This window comes from Crotalus tigris, unplaced genomic scaffold, assembly GCF_016545835.1.
Source record: "Crotalus tigris isolate CLP2741 ecotype Arizona unplaced genomic scaffold, ASM1654583v1 scf7180000023608.1681014, whole genome shotgun sequence".
In the NCBI taxonomy this organism is placed as follows: Eukaryota; Metazoa; Chordata; class Lepidosauria; order Squamata; family Viperidae; genus Crotalus; species Crotalus tigris.
In genome coordinates this window covers 464,896-488,722 of record NW_024100075.1, presented here as the reverse complement: position 1 = coordinate 488,722, position 23,827 = coordinate 464,896, and the positions used below count along the sequence as shown (strand labels likewise).

Sequence of the window (23,827 nt, the reverse complement as noted above, 5' to 3'; positions counted from 1 at the left end):
ACCACGGGCCAGATGTGTCACGCCGAAACCGCACCCACCCCATTGTCGGCAATTGGGGGGAAAGTCGCGATACGTCACGCGATATCGCAAATTTGACATGCCTGCTCTAGATGATAGGCTCAAGATCCAGAGGAATCTTGACAGACTTGAACACTGGGCTCTATTTAACCAAATGAAATTCAACGTAGAGAAAAGTAGTCTTACACTTAGGCAAGAAAAAACAAAAGTACACATATAGATTGGGTGAAACCAGGCTTAATAGCAGTAACTGCGAGAGGGATCTTGGAGTCTTAGTGGACAATCAATTAAATATGAGTGAATGGTGTGCGGCAGTAGCCCAAAAAGCCAATGCAATCCTCAGTTTCATTAACAGAGGGAGTCAATCAAGATCACATGAGGTACTAATACCACTTTATAAAGCCTTAGTAAGACCACACCTAGAATACTGCAACCAGTTTTGGTCTCCACACTATAAAAAAGATGCTGAGACTCTAGAAAAAGTGCAGAGAAGAGCAACAATGATTACGGGACTGGAGGCTAAAACACAACAGTAGTGTTCCAATATTTGAATGGCTGTCACAGAGAGGAGGTCAACCTATTTTCCAAAGCACCTGAAGGCCAGACAAGGAATAACGGATGGAAACTGATCAAGGAGAGATTCAACCTGGAAATAAGGAGAAATTTTCTGACAGAACGATCAACCAATTGAATAGACTGCCTTCAGACGTTGTTGGTGCTTCATCACTGGAGACTTTCAAGAAGAGACTGGACTGCCATACTGTAGGCATTTCTGCTTGGGCAGGGGTTGCACTAGATGCACTAGGTTCCTTCCAATTCTGTTATTCTATAACCTATAACTAGTTTTGCATGCGTTGGGAAAACTTTTAAGGTAAGATGCAATATCCAGTGCAAAAGCCACTTATTCACATAAATCAGCATTTCTGAATGTGGTATTTTCAGTAAATCCTGCACTAGAACTTCAATTATACCCAGCTAGCTGGAATAATGGCTCTAATCCAGATGCTGACAGTTTGGGGAAATCTGACCTATCAAGTACAGATAAACGTATTTTGTGCTTTCTCCATTAGTGTCATCAATATGCCAACGACGCCCAACGCAATGATATTCAAAGGGCTTTAATTCCATAGGAGGGCTCACTTGTTTAGCACTAAGGTCCATTAATGTGTTTTTCTTGACGAAGCAAGAAAAACTAGTCTATAAAACAGCGTAATCTCCATTTCTTCCGCAGGAAGTCTTCAGTACATTAAGCATCAATTTAAGCAAGCCTACTCAGGCTTGCAGGATTGCAGCTTAGGATTTTTAAGTTGCTTTTAAACAAAAGGCGCGTTCATTTACAATTATATTACAACACAGGAAGCAATCATCCGCATAACTGCGAGCCTGATTATCCCTAAATACAGGACAAGGAAGCATCTGAATACAAACAAGGAGGCGGAAAATGGACCAGCTGTTGCGCATGCGCCTCTGCGTATTACGAAGCCCTCCATTTTGCACTTCCGGTTTGACTTCCCGTCAGTCCTGTTCCGACGAAGACGCGATGTGTGACGTCAGTACCTTTCAGCGGATGCGGAAGAGCCGTTTGGGTCGATTTTGGCCGGCTGCGGGGACTGAGTTACGGAAGTAATAAGAAACTCAGGTTTAAAAAAAATATATAGTAATTTTGGTTTCCGCAGAACGACGGAGGAGCGGGGGGCGGGACCGTAACGGAGAGACGGAGTTTCTTAAGGCGGCGGGCGGCGCAATAGTTTTATTTTTTTTCCCTTCCAGTTTTCTTTTGTCCTTTTTTTCTGTCCCTCCTCGCCCGGCCCATCATGGCGGCCACATCCAACCTGCAGGTGAGCAGTTGCTGGCCATGCGTCGCATTCCGGGGGGGAGGGGGAGGTCGCGTGGGAAAGGCGTCGCCCACATCCCAAAAGGAAGGGTGGGAGGGCGGTGACGTTCGGAGGGACGGGGGAGGCGATGCTTGACTTGGGCTAAAAACAGTTCCACCTGCGCACTCCGTGCCGGTTTTTAACTTCTGGTGCTGCTACAACACCTCCCCACCCACCCCAGACTAATCCGGTAGCATGGAAGTTGCCCGGCCCGCTGCTGCCCTTTTTGCCTTCGTCCTGCCTCTACGATGAGTAACTGATTGGCCAATGTGAACCAGCGCTCTCTAGAACTGAACTTGTAAACCAAGAAGCTTAAAGAAGCCCGGAGGAGGAGGAGAGTTGAGCTAAAAGGAGTGGCTAGGAGATAAGTGTTTCCTGGAGGAAGTTAAGGTTTAAATCACAAGGATTTCTGCGTCTGGGTTATTAGGTTTCAAGGAATAAGGCTGAAGTTCAAATGCCTTGCGGCAACTGCTGGATATTATCCTGATTGATTCTGTTTGCCAAATACAGATAGACCTTGACTTACAAACAGCTTGTTTGGTGACGTTCAAAGTTACAACATCGGTGAAAAAAAAGTGACTTGTGACCGTTTTTCACACTTGCAACCGTTACAGCATTCCTGTGATCGTGTGATCAAAATTCAGGCACTTGCCAACTGGCTCATATTTATGACGGTTGCAGTATCCTGGGGTCCTGTGATCACCTTTTGCAATCTTCTGACAAACAAAGTCAATGGGGAAGCCAGATTCACTTAACAACAGTGGTTCTCAACCTATGGGTCGGGACCCCATTTGGGGTCGAACGACCATTTCACAGGGGTCGCCAAACAAGGCTGTCCACCACCCTTTTCTTTGGCCACGTCCCTGGCACCTGGTGATTTTTAAGTGGTTGGGGGTCACCACAACATGGGGAACTGTATTATGGGGTCGCGGCATTAGAAAGGTTGAGAACCACTGACTTAACAACCCATGTTATTAATTTGACAGCTGCAATGATTCACTTAACAACTATGGCAAGAAAGGTCGTAAAATGAGGCAAAACTCACTTAACAAATGTCTCACTAGCAGCAGAAATTTTGGGCTCAATTGCAGTCGTAAGTCAAGGACTACCTGCGGCTCACTATCTAGGTCAGAGTCGGCGTAAGGAACTCAAAATTTGAAGTTGGTTATTATGTGGGTGGAAGATGCAAGGAGCATTCTTATTTATTCCTCTTCGTAATCAGTTGATGGAAACAATTCCAATTTAATGTGATTATGCCTCTGGGTCCGTAGCATAATTGTAGCCACATTTCTAGATTCTCAGTATTCTTCCACAAATACTTTAATTGCAGAGCCACACAGGAAGTGTAGTGGTCATGTTTAATTGTTCTGTTATTAAACCAAGTTATTGTTTGGTTGGAGGTGTTTAACATACAGCTAAAACAAAAAAAAATGCTTAATTAATACTAATAGCATGGTAATGAATTAGTTACTCTTGCATTAAGTTGTTAATATAACTTTTATTATAATTTATAAAAGTAAAGTCTTACTTTGAAAACATGTATGTACATATGTATTTGCAAAGTAATTACTACCTTATTTAATACCAATTTTAATGTAACTATTTTTCCAGTAAATAATAATTAAATACTAATGGCACAGTAAATAAAATGTTTCCTGGTTTTTGCAAACAAACTTATAATATTATAAGTATGTTGGAAACTTAAGTATCTGTGGTTTTTTTTAAAAAAATCTGTTAATAAAGATTTTTGATATACATTTTATATATTATAAAGAATGAAACATCTATATAGTATACAAGCCACATTCATATCAATGAAATGTGCTTGGTCATCATAATTTTTAATTATTAATATATAATATAACATGCTAGATATGGGACAATATCTTTCTCTTAGTAATCCCTTATGGATCAATTTCATTGCTTTCAATTGCAGCGTGGATGCCTCAGGATTCAGTATAGATAGGAATGTAAATAAATGCAGGCAATTACAAAAACAAACTCATACCATATGACGTAATAAATCCTCAGGTTAGAAGAGAAAGAAAGCTTCTGCTGAAACTTTGGAGCCTGGCAGGAATGTTTTTGTGGGATTCAAAGAAAATAATGCAACATAAACATCACACACAGAGCCTTTGTTTTCACGAGATCTGGGCAAAGTACTAATAACAGAATAATGGTTTAAGGCTGTTACAAAATGGAGTTGTAAGGTAATCAAACTGTATTCTTGGGTTTGTGTGTTGAAAACCTATTTTAATTTAAAGAACAATGGACTTAATATTTTTAATATTTTTTTCTAGAAAGCAATAGATCTCGCTAGCAAAGCAGCACAAGAAGATAAAGCGGGGAACTTTGAGGAAGCCCTTCGTTTGTATCAACATGCTGTGCAGTATTTTCTTCATGTTGTCAAATGTAAGAATTATACTAAATACACATGGCTAGAAATAAATTTCACATTCTTCTTTGTTTTAGAAACAAAATTAAATGCACTGATCTTCCTAATCGCTTTTAGAACTTTTGGGGTGTTTTCTAAAACTACAGATTACATTTACATTTTTATGGCCTCAAGAGAAGGATACGATTAATTGTTCTGATTAGGGTCCTATTCTACTCTCCCTTAAAGGATTCCCTTTGAAGGTGGAAATATTAACTTAGTAATAAATTAAAATGTTAATATGTGACTTGTCACAACTTTCAGTTAAAATAAGCTCATTAGCATTTTAAGGAAGAACTTAAGAATTGTTGTGAAAGAAATACTTGAAGAAATGTAAGTTGGCTACAGTGAGAGCAAAAGGCAGAAAATGAATATATTCTGTGTTCGGAAAAGAATGCCTTCCAAAAGAATCATAAGATTATTAGAGTAAGAAAAAGCAACAAAGATAGGAAATTAACTAACTTGGGAAAGAGTAGCAGGAGAGGAAAGGACTAAAAATGGAGAAGATACATGAAGAATCTGAACATGAAGTATTGCTAAAAGAGGTTGACTCATCTTACCTATAATATCTGTATTTATGCCTTGCTACATTTTCTGAACTATCAAAAGACCATCTAACACTTGAAGGAAAAGTTTTAGACCAGTGGTAGCGAACCTATGGCACGGGTGCCAGAGGCAGCACTCAGAGCCCTCTCCATGGGCACGTGCGCCTTTGCCCCAGTATTAGGCCTTCAGCTGGGTTTTATAAAACCTTTTCACTTTAGGCCTCTGCCACCGTGTGCAAAAAAAAAAAAGTTCAATCAATCAGTCAATTTAATTTCTTGCGGGGGAAAAAAAAGATCTTGCAAAGTTGGAATTGATTGATTGAACTTTTTAGTTCTACCCAGTCTGTCATTACCATTGTAGCCATGCCCACCCAATGGGACATACCCACCCAATGGGACACACCCACCCAGCACCCAACGATGCATAAGTGGGTTTTGGGTTGCAGTTTGGGCACTCGGTCTCTAAGAGATTCACCATCACTGTTTTAGACATTTATTTAACCTTTCCTGCTCACTCCAATTTGTTAGAAATAACTAAGTAATAATTTAGTTACTATTTAGTTTATTCATTTGCTCATGCTACTGATTTTACCTCTTTTTATCTATTTCATTTTCTATGGCATTATAATGTGTTTTTTTCTCCTGAGGAAAGGTTTGCTGAAGTATAGAAACAAACAGATACATATCTGTTTGTTTATAGGTCCCAATCTCTTAAAAAATATCCTAATTCATTTTTTAAGTTCTTTAAAAATCTAATAATTGTTAAGCTATTCCAGAGTCTTAATTGAAAAATCAGCAAAACAAGAATAGGTTATTCATTGATAATAATTTGAAATGCTTTAAAGAGAAAGATTGGGTGTGTGTGGTTTAAGAAGCTATTTTTTTAAGAAGTAAAAGTTGACTTTTTCTTATTATCAGATGAGGCACAGGGTGACAAAGCAAAACAAAGCATCAGAGCAAAGTGTACTGAATATTTGGACAGAGCAGAAAAGCTGAAGGACTATTTGAAAAAGAAGGAGAAAACTCCTCTTAAACCAGTGAAAGAATCTGGTTCAGCTGATGAAAAAGGGTATGCCAGCTTCATTTATTCCAAGATTTTATAAATTTGTTCCTGTCTGTATCATGCAAAAAAGTACTCCAAAAATATTGCTGGGTTTTGGCAAATTATGGAAACATCACACTATATTTTTAGAAGTTATTCTATACCAATTTTTTCTGACTCCAATTAATTTACATATCATTGTTTCTTTAACATAGTCATTGTGCTTGTTTCTAAAATATTTAGTTCTAAGAATTATGTGCATTATGATTTCTTTTAATTTGTTTTTCCAGAGGTGGTTAGAAAATAATGAACATAGTACTGAAGGCCCTGGTTTGTTATGTAATGCGTGTATATATCTGATGGACGTACATCTTAGAACAGTGGTTCTCAACCTGTGGGTTGGGACCCCATTTGGGGGTCGAACGACCATTTCACGGGGGTTGCCAAACAACGCAGTCCGCCATTTTTTCCCCCTTTTCCTTAGCTGTGCTACTCCCTTTTATTTTATTGGCTTTTGAAAGCTAATAGAATAGACTCTCTTGAATAGAGTCTAATTCTATTGGCTTTCAAAAGCCAATAGGAATTGTCCAGGCTGTCTCTGCCCTGTTGAGCCCGCCAAAAGTCCCATTCTGCAAACGGTGCTGCACCAGTTGAGTAGTCCTCGACTTACGACCGGTTGAGTAGTCCTCGACTTACGACTGGTTGGGGGTCGCGGCATTAAAAAGGTTGAGAACCACTGTCTTAGAACCAAGGACAAAAAAGGGGAAAGGAATGGAGTCAAATATCACTGAAGAACTTTTTGGCTTTTGTTAATTAGGCGAGACTTTATTTGGGTATAACTTTTGTCAAATTTTTGTAAATTTGATTCTCATCTGCTGGATTGAAATCAACAGTTGAATGATTTCCATGGTATCTGTTTCATCTATCTTGTGGGGGGGGGTTGTTAGGCTTTTGGCGTCTGCCCTCCTTTCCTTGCATTTTTTAAAATTTGTGGTAGACTTATTGTTTCTACTCATGAAATAGTGAGCAGTAGAATATTGGATTGAATTCAGAATTAATGGCTGTTGGTTTTGTTGGGTCTATTCCAAAAATGATTTAAAATCGGATGCATCCATTGTATTCAGATTAATTTTGGACTTCAGTGCTTTTTCCTGTTGAAGGCAGAAAAACAACTTCCATGCTGTTTGGAGAGAGCTTTGACTATACCTATTTGGTTCTTCCCTGCAGCAGCAGCTTTCCAAACTTTTAACTCTCACACTTACTGGAAAAAAAATATTAAGATTAAATGTATACCTTCCTCAACATGTTGAGGAATCTTGTATAATTTGCAGGGTGGGGGTTAGAAGAGTAAGTGGCCAGGTCAGAATACTTAAGAAAGACTAACTTATATCTGTCTATAAACAGTTTTTTGTTATTCTTTTGATAATATATATTAAGCTGTATAAGAAGCTGAACTTCTAGCATTTTTTGATAGGTTTTCTGAGGGAAGATTATTTGTGTTAAAAATGAATCAATCATGAGCAACAGAATCTGTCTCTGTTTTAGCTGTGTGCTTTACTTACACCCAAATTAGGAATGATAGTGATGGGGAAGGAGAATCAGATGATCCTGAAAAAAAGAAGCTACAGAATCAACTCCAAGGTAGCCTTCCATCAGACTTTTAACATTTTGAACAAAAGTGTTTCTCTCAAGATGTCAGATGAAGAGTTGCAAGGCATATAAATATTGAGTGCACTAAGAGGCACCTAGGATACTTTCAAACCTGATACACTAGTAAGGAATTTGTAACTGGGTTGTGGAAACGGCATCCTCACTTGCACAAGCAAGTGTAGCCGCTTGCGCAAATGGAGCTGCGTGTGCACACTTACTGGCTGCTTGTACAAAACATCACCTCCCCCCCACACACACACACCACCACCACCACCAGTCCACAAAGCCAGAAATGCTGGAGAACTCTGCCCTAGGCTTCTTTGAAACTTCCCAGAGTATTACATATCTTGCTCTTGGTGATGTTAACAGTGGGGTTGAATTGCCTTCATTTGTACATGATCTGCCTGACTGTGACCTGGTGGAGTCCAAACTCTGGAAATAGTTCTGTGACATTTTCCTGCCTAATGAGCATCAACAGCTATTTTTGGGAGGTGCTCAAAAAATCTCCTTTGTTTAAGCCATGGCATACTTCTTGTGTTGCGAAGAACAGACTTCGATAGAGAATATCTGGAATCCCCACACACACACACTTATTCCTGACTATCTTCTGTTGGTTGAAATACTTGACTCTAATTTCCCCTTCAAATGAAGTTATAATCCTAAAGGTTCATATCCTTTTGCCACACCCAGATATTTAACTTTGGATCATTTTCCTCAACTGATAAACAAGCATAATGTTTTTGATCCCTTTATTTAATTGGATTGTTTGTCTAGTTTTAGGGCTTGTTTGGAGAACAGATCCCATTTTAGGTCATATTTTTGCAGAAATATTAAAAATTCAAATACATCCACAAACCTTTTAACATCACTGTGCCTATGGTGAATTGGTATGAATGATATAAAAGGGCATGAGCTGTCTTATGGATTTCACAGCAATCTAAGGGCATTAAATAAATCTTTCCTGTTTACTTCTTGGAAGGTGAACCAACGTGCCTTGGTTCACCCTATTCAAGTTAAAATTGAGATTTAAAGAAAAACATACAGGACCTTTAAATTTTGGCAGTCACTCAATGAAATTGTAGTATTAGTACAGTAGCACTCTGCAGTTAGCTTGGGTTAGAATAGTATTTTCTGTAATGAAATGAATTGCTTACTTGATTTTGTGTGAAGTAAACCCTAAATATGCTGCGGTCGCATTCTTCTATTGATTGTCAAAAATTTTGTTTCGGAAGTGATTCTACTTTAAATGAGATATTTATATTTAATTTTTAAAGAATTATAGTATGGAATATGGTTACCTAAAAATATGGTCTTTTGCTTTACAGGTGCCATTGTCATGGAACGACCAAACGTAAACTGGAGTGATGTTGCTGGACTAGAAGGAGCAAAAGAAGCCCTTAAAGAAGCAGTAATATTGCCCATTAAATTTCCTCACCTTTTTACAGGTGATAAGCAAGTGAATATACAATCAGTGCCTTCTTGGCATAATCCTGAGGTGTTTGAGATAGAGAGTACAAGTAAGGTCATTTAGCTTTCATGAGAAAGATACATGCAATGTAAGTGAGGCAATACTGTTAAGAAATCTGTTCTCAAAGGAAGAATAATAGTTATGGCTAAATGCAAGAATATGAATGTATGGAGTAAACTGATTGGCTGTTTTTGGATTACTTAATGTTACATATCTGTATGGGATTTTGTTGCTATGTAATGGAGTAACAATCTCCGTTTACAATTTTTTGTCATATATTTGTTTTGTTTTTTATGCTAGTCATGTGACTGCTTGAATAGACTGTGCTAATTCTTGAACCAATGCCCAAAATTTGTATCTTTATTACTGAGGAACTTGTTGGATACTGGAGTTTTTCTATCAAATACATAGAACTAGTGCAGAGGTCCCCAACCATTTGGGCACCCGGGACCGGTTCCATGGAGAGAGTTTTTTCCACAGACCGGAGGGTGCGTGGTTTTGTGTGCTGCTGCATCCCACGGATGGGGCTTTGCTTGTTTGTGCAGACCAGTTGCTGGCATGTTGTGGCCTGGTACTGGTCCACGGACTGGGGGTTGCGGACCCCTGAACTAGTATAATGTAGAGTTCACTGAAGTGAGACCTCAGACTGGAAACATCTACTATCTCCCAGCCAGCTTAATTAACTATATTTGGGCATAAAATAGGCTTGAGCAGAGACATTATGTACTGACTATGTTCCTTGAAGAGAAGAATAAAAAGCGACAATATTTTTCATCATCTAAGTAAAATCTTACTCTGCCAAGAAATTCTAACTACAAAAGCTATTAATCTTATTCTTGAATAGAAGCTCATTAAAAAAACATTCAACTGTTTCACTGTAGAGAAGATTGGTCAACACAAAATTTGCGTACAGGTAGTCCTCGATTTACAACAGTTCATTTACCGTAGTGACCATTTGAAATTACAACAGCAATGAAAAAAGTGACTTATGACTTTTTTCACACTTGTTGCAGGATCCCCATGGTCACATGACAAATATTCAGACACTTGGGAACTGATTCAAATTTATGGCAGTTGCAGCATCCCAGGATCATGTGATCCCCTTGTGCAACCTTCTGACAAGTAAAGTCAATGGGGAAGCCAGTTTCAGTTCACAATCATTTTATTAACCACTGCAGTGATTCACTTAACAACTGTGGCAAAAAAGGTCATAAAATGGGGCAAAACTCTTAACAAATGTCTCGGCAACAAAAATTTTCGGTTCAGTTGTGGTCATAAGTCGAGGACTATATGTATTTCTTGTAGACCAGCCATCCCCAATCTGGTACTACTGAACTACGTTGGGATAATTAATTGCGGTATTTTAGGCAGTCTGGGTCTAATGACAATTGGGACAATTTCATTATTGTGATGAAGATCATAATGTTTCAGAGTCAGAGTTATTTTAGTTTTGGGATTCTGTAATTCTACTTCCAGGACAAGTGTGGCTTGGTATGTGGAATACAAGTCGCTTCTCCACTTTGTCCATGTGAGTCCCTACTTGGTGTTAGCTTTGGACAGAAAGAAATCCTGCTAAGGATGGTCATGTTTGTATGGATTACAGTAACTTTCCCACTCCTATGATCCAGCCTGCATTGAGTGCTGCACAGAATTCCTGTGAGGACACAGCCAAGTGACATCAGCTCTATCCAATTCACAAACGCAACTCTACTTCCTTATCTACAATTAAGTTCTGACCTGGCATTAAATAATAGTACTACTAGGCTGACCAAGCTGTCCAGATTAAGCCTACGCAAAAAGGGAATGCAAAAAGGATTTTTTTTTAACCGTTAAAATATGTTTTGAAAAATGTGTGACTGCTTTGTGCATGCTAAATGAGCTGGCAACTTACTAGATTTTCAAAAAAATATATATCGTGTCACACATTTTTAGGGAAGCGAACTCCTTGGAGGGGGATCCTTCTGTTTGGACCTCCAGGAACTGGGAAATCCTACTTGGCAAAAGCTGTTGCAACAGAAGCTAACAATTCTACATTCTTCTCCGTATCATCTTCAGATCTTGTTTCAAAATGGTTGGGAGAGAGTGAAAAGTGAGTAATAACTGATCAAACAGTTTAAACGTTTGGAATCTTAGAGCTATATATAAGCTTAAATAGCCAACTGTTGCCTAACATGAGATGTTCAAAGTATATAGAAATTATTACACTGTGGAGCAAGGCAAGCAAGCTGCCACTGATATCTGAGAATTGCAATAGATGTTCGGGCATGAAGCGTTTTTTCTTCTCCCGCTCCAATTATATTCAATCTATGCTGGAATCCTGAGAAATGGAAATTATATGTATCTCTGGTTAATGTATCCCTATGAGGACTGATTCTGTTGTTCTCCATCACTTTCACATGTATCACATGCATCATTCACAGCAGCAAGACCCATTTCATAATGGTTACTTTTTTTTTAAGAGTTACTCAGTTCGGGTACATACATAAAAGAATCAGATTTATAAACCTGAATTTCTTACTTAGGAAAGAATTAAAACAGTGGAGTCTATAAAATAATTTATCCTTCTGTACAGGTATAAAGTAAATTTGATGGCTTTGCACTTTTCATGATAAGTATTGATGGGAAAATGCTAGGAGCTAAGATACCTTGTTAGGGAAAAAATTGAAGTGCTGAATGAGCAGCTCTTTTTTTTTTTTTTTTTTTTTTTGGTCTTCTTATACTATTCAGCAAAACAATGTGCTACTCTCTCTGACCAGCAATTTTCAATGTCTAATAAACTTTGTCTAGATTTTCATCCAAATCTAGGCATTATTACAATTTTACTCTCTGCTGGAAGGGGACAAATTGTCACCTTCTGCTCTCTGAAGCACCATAATATCTTCATCAGAACGAGCAGTTTTGCTTTTAATTATTGGGCCCCATGTCCTCTCAGTTATTCATTGACCACATTTGATAAAACAGTGGAATGAATTAAATGTAAATTTTTTGCAATTTTTATGTGATCAAGGGCTAACAAAAGAGATTAAAAAGACTTAATGATTAAAGAGTAAGGATAAAATGAGTCAGAAGGGAGGATGGTCTTATAAATTTCTCTTATGGATTACCTCCCAAAATATGTGTGCTTCACAATTATTTATTTTAGAAATGTTTAAGGCCATCCAATTCTTATAACAGCTATTTATCATAGATTATCTAACTGCTTTGCAGAAAGGATGTTTGAACTAATGATCATTAAAAGCTATCCAATAATATGTGACTTTATAGTTTAATTTGTGAAAATGTGTCTAAAGCAATTAGATGAAAGTTATTTTTATCTGAATGACTGATACCTTAACTAAAATTTAATTGTAAAAGCTTTAAATGCCTTCCTACATATGGTAGATTAACATTTTACATTAACATTTTATATCCATAAAAAGTGATTGTTTGCTATGCTTTATCACTGCACTTTCTTTGATATAATTTAAATTGCTTCCTAGGCTGGTGAAAAATCTATTCCAACTTGCCAGAGAAAGTAAACCTTCAATTATCTTCATTGATGAAATTGATTCTTTATGTGGTTCCCGAAGTGAAAATGAAAGTGAGGCAGCTCGGAGAATTAAAACAGAGTTTTTGGTTCAGATGCAAGGTAAGATTATTAAAGTAGTTGGTTAAAGTACATTAAAGCATGAGTGTATATTACATAATGGCTATAAAATACAGTAGTGTTTAATGAGACTACTGCATCAGGCTGTTTATAATATGTGGAGCTGAAAGTTTTATAGTATATTATTGATGCTATACTTCTTTATACTATGCTATACATTCTACTAATGGGCACTTACTAAATTGACTTGTTGTTTTAGGAGTTGGAACAGACAATGAAGGAATTTTGGTTCTTGGAGCTACAAATATCCCTTGGGTTCTAGATTCTGCCATAAGAAGGAGGTAAAGAATTGATTGTCTCTTATGGTTTGAGCCAGCATGGCTCATAGTTTCAGAGCACTATGGACTGGAAAACTGATTTTACATCACGGTTAAAGCATTTCCTTGTTTATGTAAGCAGCAGATTTGGACATCAGCATAAGACGTTATTTTATCAATATTAAAAAAGGGAACTAGGGTAGTATAACATTACATTCTTTTAATAAATATTAATAGAACTTAGACTTATATATCACTTCACAGTGCTTTTACAGCCCTCTCTAAGCAGTTTACAGAGTCAGCATATATTGCCCCCAATAATCTGGGTCCTCGTTTTACCGATCTCGGAAGGATGAAGGCTGAGTCAGCCTTGAGCTGAAGAGAATTGAACTGCTGGCAGTCAGTGGTCAGCAGAAGTAGCCTGCAATACTGCATTCTAACCACTGTGGTACCATGGCGCAGGGCTAGAACACATTGTTCCATTTAACAGGCATATTAATTCTCAATTTCTGAATTATTTTTGCGTAACAAGAAATAGTAACTAAAAGAGAACTAGGACTGAAGTTTAAACTTGGCAAATAATACTGGAAATATTCTGCCTTCTTATTCTCAATTCTGGTTGGTGAACTAGGAATGTTATATACCCCAGGTGACTCCTTAGATTTAGTTCTTTATTTGCTGTCTTGCAAAAACTGTTTTGATAACTTGTTTAACTTAGATTAATAGAGGAGCGTGACTGTCATGTTCAGCATTTGAAATGCTATATCGTGGGCATGGATAAGAATGTTTGTGATTTTTTTTTAAATAAGGTTTGAAAAGCGGATTTATATTCCCTTACCTGAAGATCATGCAAGAGCTGCAATGTTTAAGCTTCATCTTGGGACTACTAAAAATACCTTGTCTGAATCAGATTATCGGGAACTTGGAAAGCGAACTGATGGCTATTCAGGTGCTGATGTTAGCGTCATAGTACGTGATGCTCTAATGCAGCCAGTTAGGAAAGTTCAATCAGCAACACATTTTAAAAAAGTGAGTAGCTGGATTTCTTTTCTATTTATTTATTTATTTATTTATTTATGAGACTTATATACCGCTTTAAGCGCAAGCATTCTCTAAGCGGTGTACACCAGTAAGCAATGTATATATATATTTACATTGCCCCCAACAATCTGGATCCTTTTTGCCAAGAATAATTGCCTAAGGGGTCTGTTTTCTGATATCATGTCTCTGAAATGCAGCAAGAACTTAAGAGTTCTTCATTTCAGTCTTAAGTTTGAAGTGCTACCAGTCTTAAGCTTGGAGTGGTGGAAAGCAAACTCAGTCTCTTTAAGTTCTGTTCTTGGAGCAGAAGGGGATGAATGAAAGCAACAATTAGCTCATTAACTCAAACTTTTTCCCTAAAGTTTTCCTACAAGTTGGGTTTTAAAAAAAAAAAAAAAAGTTTTGTGAATTTCAGTTTTAAAAATTGGGGCCTGTTTCTTAATCTCAGATCTCTTGAGAGAGGAGCTGTTGGAGATGCTAGTGAAAGAGTTAAATAAAATATCCTCCTGCTTTTCCCAATCTCTCCATCTACTACTACCTCTTAGTTCTCTTACTTTTACTACTAGAGGGATATGTTTGGTCTAGAAATATATTAGTGTTTACTAATCCTGTCAATGTACAATGGCATAGTACAAAGATGACAGAGAGGTTTCTTAGACAAACAGTTTTATTGTGGTCTCATCTGATACCAACATATACCTGATTTTCTTTGGGCTTAAACTGAAGTTTAATCAAAATGTCTCTGGTTAGAATGGAATTACTATTTTAAAAATTTGTTCCATTCTTTAATGAATTAATTTTCAATATTATTGAGCATTGCAGTAGTACTACCGCATGTGGGAGAAAGATCCAACCTATTCTTCCATTTCCAGCATTTTGGGGGGAAAAGAGCTACTCATTTAGCTATTATGAGCGGGCAACTAAATTTCATTTTTGATGTGTGCCATTGTTCCCACAGTAAAAAAAAATGACAATAAAGGTTATCTTAATATACCAGCAATAAAACATCTTGTACCAGTTTTCTCTAAGTATAACATTTGAGGTGATCTTGATGTTATTTTTAGGAGCAATGTTAACGCTAATTAGACAAAAGATGAAAAGCCTGTACTGATTAACTGCCCAGTATTCTTCTTAATTGTACACGCCTCTAAATATTTTCAATTCTGACCTCAAAATTCTTGTTTGTTTCACAGGTGAAAGGACCATCGCTATCAGATCCCAATGTTCTAGTAGATCTCTTCACCCCATGTTCTCCAGGGGAACCCAGTGCCATTGAAATGACATGGATGGACGTACCAGGAGATAAACTTCTGGAACCTGTTGTTTGTATGGTAAGTGTTTACTATCAATATTTTGACTTTGGCCTGCTGTAGCATCTTAGGAAAGAATTGAGGCCTTTGAACTATGGTGCTGGAGAAGACTCCTGCGAATCCCCTGGACTACAAAGCGGTCAGTCCTAGAAGAGATCAACCCTGACTGCTCTTTAGAAGGCCAAATCCTGAAGTTGAAACTCAAATACTTTGGCCACCTAATGAGAAGGAAGGACTCACTGGAGAAGAGCCTAACGCTGGGAAAGATTGAGGGCAGCAGAAGAAGGGGACGACAGAGAATGAGGTGGCTGGATGGAGTCACTGAAGCAGTAGGTGTGAACTTAAATAGACTCCAGAAGATGGTAGAGGACAGGAAGGCCTGGAAGAACGTTGTCCATGGGGTCGCGATGGGTCGGACATGACTTTGCAACTAACAAGAACAACAAGCATCTTAGAATGAAGATCACAGATTCAATCAGGGCCTATTTTAGAAACCTCAATTATCTTCTAAAATCCTTACAGACTGCAACAGTGGTATGACAGATTGCCAAGCATGCCTGGCTCAGAACAAATGGAACCCTATATCTATCCCGATATGCCCTGCGTAAGCTGAGCATCTCCATCCTGTGTTACATGTCCTTTTTTATATCTAAAAATCAAAAACTTTGTGTTTGTTTATTGTTCTGTATCAATCTATAAATCTTAATAGTTACTATTCTAGCTCATAGCCAACCTATAGACAACACTGGGGCTATCATTACTATTATTTTCATTATAACTCATTATAAATACTTAATAATCCTGCCTCCTGTTTCCTACCACAACAACCTTTGATGTTTGGATTGAGAGAGAGAGAGAATGACTGACCCAGAGTCACCTAGATAGTTTTCATGCCTAAAGTAGGCTTAGAATTCAGTGTCCTGTTTCTAGGCCAACAACTTTACTGCTCTATCAAACTGGTTCTTTATATTATATACATAGGAATGTAGATACCATATCATTTAACTTAGATTTAGTTGTTCTGATTTATCAGTAATTCAAGATTCAAAATGAAGTTTTTTTGGTCTTTGAAAATGCTAATAATTGAACTCAAATTCTTTATTACTCAAATCAGGCATTATACCAGCTAAGTTTTTTTAAAAAAATTGTATAATGTAATTTATGCTTAATAATTAAACATATTCCTATTCTGGAATTCTGAGTTCACCTTAAAACTTAAATGATTCATTAATTTTTGCTATCATAAAGCTTCTAAAGATTGGCTATGAAATATGGGATGTAATAATGTAGGCTAAAGAAGATTAATCATTCAAGAGTCTCACCCTAAAACTCAATGCATTGTTATTTAGAATTAAATTACTTGCATAGCAACTCAACAGTGATGTCTTGATAATCTTGATGCAGAATTATTCAATCTGCAAAGTAATTTTCAGTTTCTGTTGAAAATATTTGTAAAATATAGCCCTCAGGCACTGAAAGTTTTTTTACTTTTGGCTTATGACATAGCAAGTTTCAGGATCCCAATTAAACTGTGGCTTAATATGCTGTATGAACAGTGCTTTAATTTCCTCAAATAGACAAAAATGCATAAGAATTATAGTCATATAATAAAGTGAGTGCACCCCATTGATTTTTTTTACTTTTTCAATATATTTAAGTATACAGATATTTGATCCTAATTTCAATAATAGTAATTGATAAAGGGGATATAATAAATATATAAGAGCCTTGGTGGTGCAGTGGTTAGAATGAAGTATTGCAGGCTAATTCACTGCTCACTGCCAGGAGTTTGATTCTGACTGGCTCATGGTTGACTCAGCCTTCCATCCTTCCAAGGTTAATAAAATGAGGACCCAGATTGTTGGGGGCAATACACTGACTATGTAAATCGCTTAGAAAGGCCTGTAACGTGCTATCGCTAGTGCTATATACCATGCACATTTCATAATCCATTGTATGGATAAATAAACATAAATGCAAAGCCAAGCATTTCAGTGGATTGCTATACAGGTAATTTTCAGCTTATGACTATAATGGAGCCTGCCCATCATGGTCATAAGTCATGACGGTTGTAAACCAGGTAGGTCATGTGACCAATTTGATTTTACAGCCTTTTTTAGTGGTTAAGCAAATGCTGCAGTTATTAAGCAAACTAGTACTTTGCTATGGGCGCAGTTTTACTGAAAACTGGAAGTAATTGCCCATGTTTGGCAAAAACCATCATAAAGCACAGTCATGGGAACATGCAAACAGCCATAAATGCGGCCCGGTTTCCAAGAGGCCAAAGTTCAGTCACATGACCCTAGGGTGGGTAACCATTCTAAATTTGAATTCAAGTCCAGATAGGACCATTGTAACGTTGAGCGGTCACTGTGCAACCAGTAGCAAGTGTCTAATCATACTTTTTCACATGACTGCATCTGTCAGGAGTTAAAAAGCATTATTATCAGCTCATTCACCTTACTAAGGAGGAAATGGTTTCCTTGAACACAAGTTGAAGTTGTTTACAATATGAGCTCTTGGCTTATAGAAAGGCCTGCAGTCATACTTGGGTATACTTTGACAACTTCTAAGCAAGTAATGAATATATATGGATTATAATTTTAGTTACAAAAACATTATGCTTCAGTAGGTGACAGCACTTGGCTGACTTTGTCAGGGCTCCCAGTGGTTTAATACCTGGATAGAAGAAGACTTGCAACTACCAGGGCTGTAGGCTGTACTGGGAAGTTGAAAAATACCCTTGAAAAAGGCAGAAGGCAAGCTTCGGATCTAATGTTGCTAAACAGCTACCCACAAGTCTCCAGGCATCATTGTTGATTAAAGGAGACCTTGCCTTTTACAAAAGTGATTGTTGAGTAGGAACTGGCCTCTAGCAAACAGCTCAGCCACCTTAATAACTTGACCCAAATCCAGCGTTCATCTCTTGCTTGTTTATATATCCAGAGAATATAGTTGTTGCACAAGCAAACAAACACTATAATTTTACTTAAAAGATTTTTTTTAAAAAAAAAAAATTGTGGCCTGATTTGAGAAATGCTAAGATTTTTTTTTCTTCTGTATAAAAACTTAAAAGTTCCAACGTAAAAAAAATAGCTTACGTATTTTTATGTTGCAAAATATTGAACTAAATCTAGACCGAAATTGGGTTCATATACTGTATTAGTTCAAAATGCAATTTGTTGCTTAGCATATTGCATGAATCCATCTACATATTGTGTGTGGGAGGGTGTATCGATGCTTAAGCAGTTATGGCTTAGTTTAATGTTCCAATTTAAATCTAAGTTAGCCCTTTAAAGATGGATCGATCTAATGTCCTCTTGATTTCAGTTTGTCATTATATATACTAACACTAAGTATCTTTTGAGACAGTGCACCAAACTAGAAACTGGGAGATCATCAGTTCTTGCCCCACCTTGGGCACAAAACCAGTGGGATATCTTAGCCCAGCCACTCCCTCTGTAGGAGGAAGAGAATAGCAAATGTCTTTTGAAAATGCTGCCAAGGAAACCTCCGGTAATTGCCGAGAGTCAAAGCCGATTCAAAGGCACACCCCTCCCCAAAGAAAGACTGTATAGCAGGGGTCCTCAACCTTGGCAACTTTAAGACTTGTGGACTTCAACTCCCAGAATTCCTCAGCCAGCTTTGCTGGCTGAGGAATTCTGGGAGTTGAAGTCCACAAGTCTTAAAGTTGTCAAGGTTGAAGACCCCTGCTGTATAGAGATTTGAAGTAAAGAAGTCTGTGCAACATTTAATTTGAAGCAAGAGCTTCAAGTACACAATACAAATTGGCGGTGCAAACATGTTCACCTGTTCTTTTTTTTTTTTAGGACTCAGTAGAGACTTTCTGAACCTTCTGTTTCAAAGATCTGAAAAAGTATTGCTGGTCCATAGCAAGATGATGGCCTATTTGGTTTTTTTAAATTAAAAAGTACAGAATAATCTTTCTGTGCAAGAATGTAATTTAATGTCTTAGTTTAAACCATTCACGGGCATATAATTTAATCTCCCAGGTGTGCCATTAGTTCCACTAGCATTGTTTTTTGAAGGGCGGGGCATTCAAATTGGTTTTTTCATTTCTATGCAGAGGCTGCAGACTTGAATCACCTTTGGGTTCCCTAAGTTTGTTTACCATTCAGTGAGCAGACTTGCTGTGCCAGGAGAAGTGTGAATACATACAATAATCTCACCAACCCAAGGCCACAATCTCTCTTTTCAAAACTTGTTCAGAAAAAGAGAAGCTGTTGCCAACAATTATGAGAAAGGCTTTCTTCACTGACATTCTTCAAAACGTATTTTGATTTCATGTTTTAAGGGATTAATTTATGTCATTGGGGGGGGTGTATCTAGTCTCCCTATTACATACATTTCTGCAGTTACTTTTTCACTTAACTTCGTTTGCAATAGAATTAACTTGTTGTTAATTGCGAAGTCGTGTCCAACCCATCGTGACCCCATGGACAACGTTCCTCCAGGCCTTCCTGTCCTCTACCATCTTCCATTTAAGCTCACGCCTACAGCTTCAGTGACTCCATCCAGCCACCTCATTCTCTGTCGTCCCTTTCTTCTATTGCCCTCAATCTTTCCCAGCATTAGGCTCCTCTCCAGTGAGTCCTTCCTTCTCATTAGGTGGCCAAAGTATTTGAGTTTCAACTTCAGGATCTAGCCTTCTAAAGAGCAATCAGGGTTGATCTCTTCTAGGACTGACCGGTTTGAACGCCTTGCAGTCCAAGGGACTCGCAGGAGACTTCTCCAGCACCATAGATCAAAGGCCTCAATTCTTTGGCGCTCAGCCTTTCTTATGGTCCAGCTTTCACATCCATACATTGCAACTGGGAAAACCATGACCTTTTCCCTCATGGTTTTCCAGAATTAACTATCCACAGTGAAATATCCCGTAGTTATTTTTTTATTTTCGTGTAAATTGGCATTTTGAAACCTTTCTCTAGAGTGTTTTCAAATTCTGAGTTAAGGAAGAATGAAATCTCACCCTTTGGGCTGTAACATATAAAGTAGTAAAGGATTGTGAAATGTGAAGGCTGGTTAGAAATATTTAGGCTGTGGTATATAAGTAAATACTTGACAGTAAACCGCTTAAGTGAACTTTGCTTCTGAGTAAAAGAGGGAGCGGGGCTCTGCTGTTAGTTAAATTGTAATCAATAAAATCGTTCTATAGCAATGTATTCCTTCTAAGTACAGGTAGTCCTCGACTTAGATCACAATTGAACCCAAAATTTCTGCTGCTAAGCAAGACATGTGTTAAGTGAATTTTGCCCCATTTTACAACCTTTCTTGCCACAGTTCTTAAGTGAATCACTGTAGTTGTTAAATTAGTAACACGGTTGTTAAGTGAATCTGATTTTCCCATTGACTTTGCTTGTCAGAAGGTTGCAAAAGGTGATCACATGACCCCAGGACACTGCAACTGTCCTAAACATGAATCAGTTGCCAAGCATACAAATTTTGACCACGTGACCATGGAGATGCTGCAATGGCCATAAGCGTGAAAAAGGGTCATAAGCGCTTTTTTCAGTGCTGTCGTAACTTTGAACGGTCACTAAATGAACGGTTGTAAGTCAAGGACTACCAATACCAGTAATACAAAGCGGATGTGATATTTCATAGTATCTTGTATTGTTAGATTTCCAATAATATTGTTAGACTTCTGATTTGTGATAATTATTTGAACAATTGTGAAAAAACTGTTAGAAGTGTTAGAGGCTGTTATGGTTTCTTTGTTTTTATAGCTTCTTTTGGTTTCTTCTTCCATGCCATAACTCACATAATTATAGTGTTTGTGCTATCTATGTGAATATGTATGATAGAGAAATGTGCAGCTTTTAACTCTTCTTTCATTTATGTGCAGGCTGATATGCTGAGGTCATTAGCCAACACAAAACCAACAGTAAATGAGCAGGACCTGGAAAAACTAAAGAAGTTCACAGAAGATTTTGGACAGGAAGGCTAATCCAAACGGCTCTCTAATCTTATTATTTCTTTATTTGGCATTATTGCTTCTATGTTGCCAATAAATAAATTGCTCATTCCTTTTCCATAAGAACTAAAGAGCCTCTTGCAAAGATCTTCGGGCTTATGTATATCACTTTCAAAAAATATCTATTAAATGTCATTTACTAGGAGCACGATAATAAGACTTGTTGGCAAAAAAGGACAAATGTGGAATATATACTTTAACATTTGACAGCCCCTTTGGAGAATTTCTCAGTAAGAAATAATATATGCTGCCCCTGATCCGAAGTATTTATAAACTCCTATTGGCCTAAAAAAATACTTCACAAGTATTTTTTTAAACTGAATTCTATTTGGTTGTCAAGTATCAATTTTTATAATCGGTGAATTTGCTTGCAAAACAAATGCTCTTTCTTGAATTATCATCTGGAACTTGATAATGCATATGATTAAAATGTTCCTATCAATTATGGTTTCAGAAGGGAGAAGGCATAGAAAGTCAATACTTACTGAGTGCAGAATTGAAGTTCTGATGGTTTTTTTTTTTATTTCTGCAATATGGTATTGCCTTAAAAACATCAAGCATTGTTCTGAATAACTCACAGATACTCACTGCAAGCTACCAGAGAACAGACTTGAAATGTAAATAGTGTGTGGTTCCTCTTCCTGTCTGGTTTCATCTTGCTTTATTCTCTGTAGGAATTTAAACCAAGCAAGGGACATATTCTATTAAAATTCCATGAGGAATTCTGAAACCCATGTTTTAGCCAGCCATTTGTTGACAGAAGTTGTTTCTGAACAGACCTTCATTTTGAAAGAAGCTCTTGGAACGATGTGCTAAACAGCCTGAACTTCCCAAGGATGCTCAGGGGAAATGATGTTCTTCAAGATCTACCTTTAAAAAATTAGAAAGAAAATCTATATTGTTAGTTAAATAGATAAACTATATTAAAAATTAAACACAGTGCATGTTTTGTTCCCAAAGCCTTTTGTTAAAAAGTATGCATTTTAAAGAAATTCTTAATATGATATATAACATTACAGTGGCCAGTTTCAACATTAAAAACATTTTATTGAACCTCAGGCTTAAAGTCTTCCTCCTTCCATATAACGAAAGGTGCAGTTACAGGTTTCTTGCTTCTGGATTACTTTAACTGCAGTCAACAAATTATAATTAATGTTATACATGCTTTAAGTGAGCTTCAAACCATGGGTAATGAAGCTGCCTTATGAAATATGCCAGAGTTAAAATTAATCAGAATTGAAGATTCAACAAATATTAGCCTCTAGTTAATAAGAAGCAGAAACTTCCAAAATTTTGTCCAGGGTTATGAGGGAGGAAAAGGAAATATGCAAATTCAGGACATTGTTCTCATCATATCAAATTGTGTTCAAATGCAGCCATGACAGCACTGAATTTGTGCCTTGGAAATTTGCCCTGGTTGTAGATAAGTGAGTGCTGTAGTATCTGTGTAACACAAATTACATTTCTGTTACGGAAATGTATCTTGTAGATGCTTATGGTGTTGCAAATTTCTGTGTAAAGTACCATATGGTCATCTTAGAGGTTTTATTTCCTTCTCATGTCTGCATTTTGTGTACAATCATAGGAATGGTTGAAATTTGTTGCTGGATGAAGTAAGTTGCAAGATATTACTAGTTTACATTTCTGATGTTAGAATCATATATAGCTTTGTTAAATATATGGACTATTTTGCTCAATATGACTGTGCAGATTATACTTCGAAATCTCGTGAAAGGAATTTTTGAGAATATGTCCAAGTTGTTAAAGTTATGTACATGATCATTATGCCATTTTGTCCGATCTCTTTACTCTCCGGTTGATGTATTTATTTATTGCCTTTATGCCCTGCCTTTTCTCTGGGAACTCAACCAAAGTGCAAGGATCACATTTCATAACATCCCATGAACAATCCTGTGAAGTAGATTGTGCTGAAAGAGATGATTGGCCCCAAATCACTCAGTGAATTCCATGTGGTTTGGGATTTTGAATCTGAGTCTTCCTAATATATGTTGAATCATTTTTCCTTCAATTTTTCACAGCTTGCTTCCTATGTCTGTTGCAATATATTTGTTTTGAAAAATATAAGTTCTTGAAAACAGCTATAAAATTTCATAAAGATTCACTACAGTACTGCTATATGTGCATATTTACTAAATATTCATCACTTTTACCATGGAAACTAGGTCACCAAAGTTCTCAAACGATATAAATCCAAATTAAAATAAATTTGGTATTAAATATGTATTTATGATAAATTACTGCATTTTTTTCCAGCCAAGTAATTCCCAAGGGAAAGCTAATACAGCACTAGCTTTTTCTTCCACTGATTATTTAATTTTGAACCTTCCAAAATGTAGGATTCCATCCTGTTTCCCCATGGGTGAAGAAACAGTTGGAAAATGTTGGCAAGGCCTCCTTCCATCATTCCTCTGTTCAAACCTGCAGTTGCTTGTAGCTTGGTAGTTTTTATTTGGGCCCTTTTTCCAAATAATGGGAACTATATTTTAGCATCAGTGAGGTGGATAATGTCTAGCTGGTGAGAAGATT

General features: G+C 37.2%; 1 protein-coding gene across 2 annotated transcripts; it reads left to right on the top strand.

Moving 5' to 3' along the window:
* The first annotated feature begins 1,593 nt into the window (after window positions 1–1,593).
* Window positions 1,594–23,407, top strand: VPS4B (vacuolar protein sorting 4 homolog B). 2 transcript variants are annotated; one of them, XM_039319695.1, is made up of 12 exons: window positions 1,594–1,641; window positions 1,789–1,856; window positions 4,193–4,304; window positions 5,790–5,940; window positions 7,487–7,554; window positions 8,889–9,008; window positions 10,964–11,120; window positions 12,511–12,659; window positions 12,877–12,958; window positions 13,744–13,963; window positions 15,169–15,306; window positions 21,152–23,407. In XM_039319695.1, exons 2-12 carry the CDS (start codon window positions 1,833–1,835, stop codon window positions 21,251–21,253), a joined length of 1,323 nt encoding a protein of 440 aa, XP_039175629.1. In that variant the 5' UTR covers window positions 1,594–1,641; window positions 1,789–1,832; the 3' UTR covers window positions 21,254–23,407. The 2 variants fall into 2 exon arrangements, with proteins under 2 accessions (XP_039175629.1, XP_039175630.1); XM_039319696.1 differs by having other exon boundaries at window positions 1,639–1,657.
* Window positions 23,408–23,827: the final 420 nt, after the last annotated feature.

Coding starts and splice junctions, on each gene's coding strand:
- VPS4B (XM_039319695.1), top strand. CDS start 1,833: ATGGCGGCCACATCCAACCTGCAG. Junction 9,009..10,963: donor ATTTCCTCACCTTTTTACAG/GTGATAAGCAAG, acceptor ACACATTTTTAG/GGAAGCGAACTCCTTGGAGG. Junction 15,307..21,151: donor TGGAACCTGTTGTTTGTATG/GTAAGTGTTTAC, acceptor ATTTATGTGCAG/GCTGATATGCTGAGGTCATT.